This window comes from Marmota marmota, unplaced genomic scaffold (genome assembly GCF_001458135.2).
Source record: "Marmota marmota marmota unplaced genomic scaffold, marMar, whole genome shotgun sequence".
NCBI classification, from domain to species: domain Eukaryota; kingdom Metazoa; phylum Chordata; class Mammalia; order Rodentia; family Sciuridae; genus Marmota; species Marmota marmota.
Genome location: NW_025999900.1, coordinates 41,281,963 through 41,289,373, shown reverse-complemented (window position 1 = coordinate 41,289,373; position 7,411 = coordinate 41,281,963). Strand labels below are relative to the sequence as shown.

General features: G+C 42.0%; 1 protein-coding gene across 1 annotated transcript in view; it reads right to left on the bottom strand.

The window, feature by feature from the left end:
* Nucleotides 1-2,851: 2,851 nt before the first annotated feature.
* Nucleotides 2,852-7,411, bottom strand: part of Coq6 (coenzyme Q6, monooxygenase) — a 17,925-nt gene continuing 13,365 nt past the window's right edge. The window contains exons 6-12 of the mRNA XM_015493874.2: nt 7,111-7,218; nt 6,970-7,032; nt 6,666-6,773; nt 3,977-4,179; nt 3,782-3,897; nt 3,459-3,625; nt 2,852-2,984 (exon numbers count right to left, since the gene is read on the bottom strand). Coding sequence (XP_015349360.1) covers nt 2,955-2,984; nt 3,459-3,625; nt 3,782-3,897; nt 3,977-4,179; nt 6,666-6,773; nt 6,970-7,032; nt 7,111-7,218 — 795 coding nt within the window. The 3' untranslated portion in view covers nt 2,852-2,954. The remainder of the gene's footprint in view (nt 2,985-3,458; nt 3,626-3,781; nt 3,898-3,976; nt 4,180-6,665; nt 6,774-6,969; nt 7,033-7,110; nt 7,219-7,411) is intronic.

Genomic DNA, 7,411 nt, shown 5'->3' with positions numbered 1-7,411 from the left:
CCTGTATGCATTGTGAACTATCTGTTGGTGCAGCGACTTGTGGTAAGTGTTGGGGTATTTTTGCTGATGATGTCATCGGTGGTACAATTTTTCCAAAAGGAGCCGTCAATTGGCTTGGTGTATCTTCCTCCCTTCTGCTTGTCATGATCGTTCAGCTAAAATTTGGGGGCCAACAGAGGTGAGGCAAAGAACCTCACCCCCCCGCTGGTACAAAGACCTCTCCACAGGTGTGGCTGTATACTGGATTGGTAGTCAGTGATGGGTAAGATCCAATTGCAATGGTACCAACCTAAGACAGGAGGCAGACGCCTTGAGGTCAGCTCATCCGATAATGGGTAAGGACCATATGTACTATTGGACAACCTAAGGCAGGCACGGTCCCTAAGCCACAACTTGTTGTTTAAACAGAGGGGGAGATGTTGAGAGCCACTGCGGCCCCAGCAACTTCTAGCTGATTGGCTCCTCTGCGGTGATGCTCATTGGGCTGTTTCCCCGCCCTTTCAGACTACAGAGCTGCTCATTGGGGGACTTTTTTTGGCTCCGCCCACGCAACCCAGCCAATCGGCCTCAAGAGCAGGAGGAGTGGGGGAGGTTGAGAGGCTTGTGGGAAGCCAGTGGTGGCAGTTGGGCTCTGAAGGTTTTTCCTGAGGAGCTGTTTTGTTTGGCGTGTGTGGTTCTAAAAATAAAGTTCGTTTCTTTTGACAAGTGGCTCCTGAATTGTGCCCAGCCAGACTGCGGCACACACCTTTAATCCCAGTGGTTCTGGAGGTTCAGGTAGGAAGACTGCAAGTTCAAAGGTCAGCCCCAGCAACTAAGCAAGGCCCTAAGCAACTTAGTGAGACCCTGTCTCAAAAGAAAAAATAAAAAGGGCTAGGGATGTGGCTCAGTGGTTAAGTGCTCCTGGATTCAATCTCTAGTACCAAAAAAAAAGTTACTCCCAAGAATAGGTTAGACTTGTTCAAAAGGAGACTCACTCTTCTTGTTTAATCTTCAAATCAGATTTTTAAAAAATATTTATTTTTTAGTTGTAGTTGGACACAATACTTTTATTTATTTATTTATTTATTTTTATGTGGTGCCGAGGATCAAACCCAGGGCCTCATAGGAGCTAGGAGAATGCTCTACTTCTGAGCCACAACCCCAGCCCTCAAATCAGATTTTCAGCAAGTTTTTTTTTTGGTACTGGGAATTGAACTCAGGGTGCTCTACCAGAGTTGCATCCCCATTCCTTTTTTTTTTTTTTTTTTAATTTTTAGTTGTAGAGGGACCCAATACCTTTATTATTTATTTTTATGTGGTGCTGAGGATCAAACTCACACGTGCTAGGCAAGCGCTTCACCATTGAGCTACAGTTCCAGACCACATTCCTTTTTATCTACTTTGAGGCAGTGTCTTTTAACTAACTTGCTTTGGACCTCTTAGTTGTTAAGGCTGATCTTGAACTTGTGACCCTTCTGCCTCATCCTCCCAAGTCGCTGGATTACTTACAGGTATGAACTATTGCACCTGGATGGACAAGAGGTTCTTTACAATGTATATATCTGACAGACCTAAAAATCTCTTCCAAAGATATCTCTGGCACTGTGGAGTGAGCTCTTCAAAATCCACAGTAAACCAGTCATAGTGATACATGCTTGTAATTCTAGCTATTCAGGAGGCTGACGCAGGAAGATCACAAGTTTGAGGCCAGCCTGAGCAATTTAGTAGACTCTGACTTAAGATAAAACTTAAAAGAGATAGGGGTATAGCTCAGTGGTAGCCCCTTGCCTACTAGCAAGGCTCTGGGTTCTGTCTCCAACACTGGGGGGGAAAAAATCTCACAGCAACACACCATTCCCTCTATTGGCCACTAATCTGCCACCACACATGGTTAAATTCTGCTGTTAATTAGAGTGTCCCTTTTGAAATGGTTCCTGAAATCTTTAAAACTGTGCAATGAAATTATTTGGTTTTTGTTTTGTTTTGTTTTTAAATATTTATTTTTTAGTTTTCGGCAGACACAACATCTTTGTTTGTATGTGGTGCTGAGGATCGAACCCGGGGCCGTACGCATGTCAGGCGAGCGCGCTACTGCTTGAGCCACATCCCCAGCCCCTTATTTGTTGTTTTATAAATGAACAGACAGTGGTGTCCCAGAGGAGAACCATAACTAAAACTGAAATATGATGCTGTGATAAGAAAGCTATAACTAGCTATAACTATGGTGGTTTTGTTTTTCTAGAAAGTCTAGCGCACCTGTAACAGATTAAAAGTAATTTATATTTGCTTGGTGAAGTGGTATATGCCTGTAATGCTCGAGAGGCTGAGGCAGGAGGATGGTAAGTTCCAGGCCAGCCTCAGCAACTTAGTAGACCCTGCCTCAACATAAAAATGAAAAAGGCTGGGGATTACAGCTCAATGGTAGAGCACCTCTAGGTTAAATACCCATCACTCCCTCCCCCCAACACACAAAGTATATTTGCATTCTAATGTTAATTTTTAAATGGCAATTTTGACAAAAATGTATCAACTAAGCATTTCTAACCTGTCTACAGACAACTATATGAATTTCTGACCAGTATTAAAAAAAAATCTGTAAATCTTGCTTTTAGGATTATTAACAAGTGAAAATCAGTATAATAGCACCTTAATGATTTTTCTTTTAGTAATAAAAATCTCTCTTCAAGCAACTCGTAATAGTCTTATAGGGTTTTTTCCCCCTCCTTGGCTTAATTAATATTCCTTTCTCATAGCAACTTATTCCTCATTTTTGGGTTCCATAGGCCCATTAAGCATGAGTAAAAGAGAAAAGAATTCTAATGTTAATTTAATTCTAAATTAAAGAAATTTAGAATTGTCTGCAAGTCCTTCCTCAGTGAACAAAAGTAAGTTTATTAAATCAAATCTTGAAAATGTATGTGGTGGTTGCAGGGCAGGATCTTCTTTCAACAGCATAATCTCCAGAAGAGTAGCGCTCATTTGCTGGCAAAGGCCATAATCTGTTCCTGGAGAAAAATGAAACAACGTGAGCAACGTCTGGCATCTGAAGGTGGAAAGGCAAGCCAGGAAAACAGTTCAAAATGAAATACACAAGGTGTTACAGCAAAAATTTAGCAAAAGTTCCCTCCTCCTAAGAAGAGTTCCTGCTTTCTTCCAGCTTAAAAATAAATGAAAATATTTTTAAATGGAAGTGTTTCAGGGGAGAAGCTGGCCAAACAGCAAGAGGAGCTGAAACAACTTCATCGTTACAATTCCCTGTCGCTGTGCTTAAGCCCTTCCTGTACCATATCGAGTTGCTGTTTAGGCTTGTTGCACCTCAGTGACAACAAGCCCAGCAAGCACTCCTGCACATAGCCAGTGCAGAAGCGAGACAGATACAGATAACAAAGGTTAGTCATGAAAACTAAAGAAATTTAGAGTTGTGTGCAAATCCCTCCTCAGTGACCAAGAATCTTGGAGAGCCCCGAGTGGCCTCTTACTTTGAGTGGAGACATTGCATTAGTGGACTGCAAACCCCACGTCCTGAGCAGCACAAGTGGAGCGGCTCTGGTGGAATACAGTCTTTTCAGTAAGTCTGTGGCAGCCAAAAGAGCAGTGTTGTGGCGCTGTCTGTCTGTTTCATAACCTGCAAGGTGGCTCATAGAACCTGAAGGAAAGAGGAAAGGTTAAACCCCTCATCTAATAAAGGTTTCTTTCCTCTCCTACCAAACCAGATACATGTTTGTCTACACTGTTTTGCTCTTGGGGGCCATTTTGGGGCTGTGATCTTTAATTATGTGACCGCTGGATACCTGAAACTTACCTAAGTCTTTCCCATTGAAGGCTGCAGTACTGAGATGATGGACCAAGCTGGAGATATCCCCAAAGCCCATGTTGACACCTTGTCCTGCAAGCGGGTGGACTCTGTGGGCTGCGTCCCTAAGAACAGAGCAGCATTCAAGTATGGCCTCCAGAAGCATGGTGAGAAAGGAGAGAGACCCTGCTCTGTTGCTCTTACCCAATGAGTGCCACCCGAGGCCGGACATACTCAGCAGCATGTCCCAACCCCAGAGGAAAGAGGACTCTGCTTTTTGCATCCACCTTTGCTACACTTGGGGGTAGCTGGCGAGCTGAGACCTTAGTGGGCTTCAGAAGGGTGACAACATATTGCAACATGGTCCCAGCTGAATCAATGAAGTCCATGTGGTTTGCATCACTCCACTGAGCAGTATCAGCCACATAAACAAACAAACAAGAAATTTGATCAGTGACTAGCAGGGAATTAAAAATTGAACAAGGAAATCTTTTTTATAGCCAAAGCTAAGGGTAATGCTACCGAACATGCCTAAATTGATCTTGAACATGAGTGACAAGCCCCTTAAATGCACAGGTTTTAGAATCAGGCCAAAGAGCTCCTGAGCTGGCCCCTGCCTACCTCTAAGCTACACTCTTTGCTAGTCCCCATCCTCAATAATGTCGCACCAGCTGCAGTGTAGCTCCTTCTACAGTATCCTCTTCTCTCCAGGACTCCTCTCTGCTTAGAATGTCCTCCCATCTCTTCAGCAGAACATCAGAAGATGCCACCTCTTTTTGTAACACCCCCCCCAAAACACCTCTGTGTGTTCTCCCACAGCATCCTATGTATACTATCCCCATACTGAGGTCATCACTCATGTATTTTGTCTTCACTTGACTACTAGATTCCTGAAACAGGGACTGTTGCTTCTGCCTCTGTCTCCAGTGTCTGCTAGACAGAAGGTGCTCACAGTTGTTGGATGAATGTACTACAAAGGTGTGAGGGCTGTGCTAGGAATATATACTAAATGACCTGAAGGGGGAGCAGTTACCATTTATCCTGGAATCCACTTCAGTAAATTTAGTTCTTTTTATTCTTTTTTTAATATATATTTTTTTAGTTATAGACGGACACAATACCTTTATTTTATTTGTTTATTTTTATGTGGTGCCGGGGATCGAACCCAGTGCCTCATGCATGTTAGGCAAGCGCTCTACCACTGAGTCACAACCCTGGTTCCAATTTCCTTTTATTCTTATTGATACTGCAGAGCAGTGGGTTTAAATTCTTCAGTATGAACTCTTTAGTGAGGTAGTAGGCTTGGTTAAAACAGCTTCTAAGGGCCAGTCTGATTGTAGAACTCACTTTTGTCACTAAATGTGTGATCTCAGGCAAGTCCCAAATTTTTCTAAATGAGGATAATAGTAGTACCCACATTAAAGATTTACTGAGTTAAATAAGTATGTATAAGTAACATGATAAGTAACACTATCCTAGTACACGGCACACATTATGCATTCAATAAATCTTACCAATTGTTACTATTAGTGAATTCAGATGTGGAATATAAGCTCCAACAATACTCTTGCCTATATTATCTACAAGCTGTGCTTACTTCAGAACAGTGATTATTGTTTGTTGAGTATCTACAATGAACTATGTATGTTCCAAGCATTTTACATAAATTCTCTCATTTTATTTGACTTTTATTTTTTGTGGTGCTGCTGGGAATTGAACCCTGGGCCTCACTCATGCTAGGCAAGTAGTTTACCCCATGCCATTTCCCTTGCCCAATTCACTCATTTTAAATGTCATTATTCAGTCCTGACAAATTGGTAACTCCATTTCTGGGTTTTTAAAAGTTTTTTAAAATTTGTTCTTATTAGTTATACATGACAATAGAATGTATTCTGACATATATATATGGAGTATAACTTCCCATTTTTGTGGTTGTACATGATGTGGAGTTATACTGGTACTATTTCTATTTTTTTTTTTATGAGATCAACAAATAGAAACAGTATGGAACTCCTATCTTTCTACAAAGACCACTCTTTTTTTGATGGACCTTTATTTTATTCATTTACTTATATACGGTGCTGAGAGTTAAACCCAGTGCATCACACATGCCAGGCAAATGCTCTACCACTGAGCCACAACCCCAGCTCCAAAGACCACTCTTTTTTGAGACAGGGTCTTGCTAAGTTGCTGAGGGCCTCACACTAAATTGATGAGGGTGGCCTTGAATCTGCAATCATTCTGTCTAGGCCTCCTGAATTTCTTGGATAATAGGCATGTGCCGTCAAAACCTGCTTACAAAGCTTACTTTCTCTCTCTCTCTTTTTTTTTTTTTTTTTTTTGGTATTAGGGATTGAACCCAGAGGCACTTATCCCGTGAGTTAACATCTCAGCCCTCTTTATTTTTTATTTTGAGACAGGGTCTGCTAAGTGCTGAGGCTGGCTTTGAACTTGTGATCCTCCTGTCTTAGCCTCCCAAGTCACTGGGATTACAGACATGTGCCACCATGCCTGGTCAAAGCTTACTCTTAAACTGTGTTGAAATGTGCTCAGCCCCTCCCTGGGAATACTTTTATTCATTAGGTTTCAAAAGTGTAGATACTTGGGACCAAGTAGAATTGTTCAAAATTATGAAAATTCTATGGCTTAAAAAAATGCAATGGTAACCACCTAGGCAACTGTTTTAGTCAACATAAGAGCATACACAACCCTCAGAAAAGTAGCACTGTCGTTATTTTTTTTGCATTCCCCTATGTGCCCTGCTCCACGTAATCCTACCAGCCATTTACAGTTACAAGGAGGCAGCTGCTTGGTTAGTCCTTTTTCCTTACTTAAAACCACCCTCTGAATCCACCTCTGCAACACATCGTCAGCTGGACATATTGGTACTCACAAAGGCAGAGTTAATGGCATCCACAAACTCTTCCTCATCCATGCTTACTAGCTCCGCAGCATGGTCATGGGATGTCGACCAGACCAAGGAACTCAGGGTATCCGAGAGCTGTGTCAAAAGAAGGACACCCATACTAAGGCTAAAACTTCTGAACTTGAGGGACTCTCAAGCATAAAGGAAAACAAGAAAATGTAGCAACATGAGCTAAGGCATATTCCTCTAAAACCAGAGAAAAGGCTGAGAGAAAGAGAAGTCCTAGAAATGAAGGCTTGCTTTTGAGCAGACTGGCCAGAGGACCTCTTACCGGGAGCAGAGCAATAGGCCCAGAGGGAAGAAATCTCTGCCAGGCTACATTGTTTTCTGTGGCCTGCAACACAGGGGAAAGGTTCTTATGAATACCCAGTGTCTATGAGCAGGGTTTCCAGATAGAAGCTCCAGATCTCACCTCTGATAAATGGAGAGTAGCCACGACAGCAGACTGGTCATAGTTCCAACTAACATTCTGGATTCCAGCAGCCTGCCGTACTCCTGAGTTGTAACCATCAGCACCAATCTACTTGGAGACAAGAGTCTGCTAAGTTTTACAACCTCGTCATAAACCAACTGCTCCAAAAGTCTCTCTTTTGCCTTGAGTTTTCTCTAGTTCCAACTGCTGGCAGCCCACCTGTGACAGGAAGCTTTTTATATATATATATATATATATATATATATATATATATATATATATATATTTATTTATTTTAGTT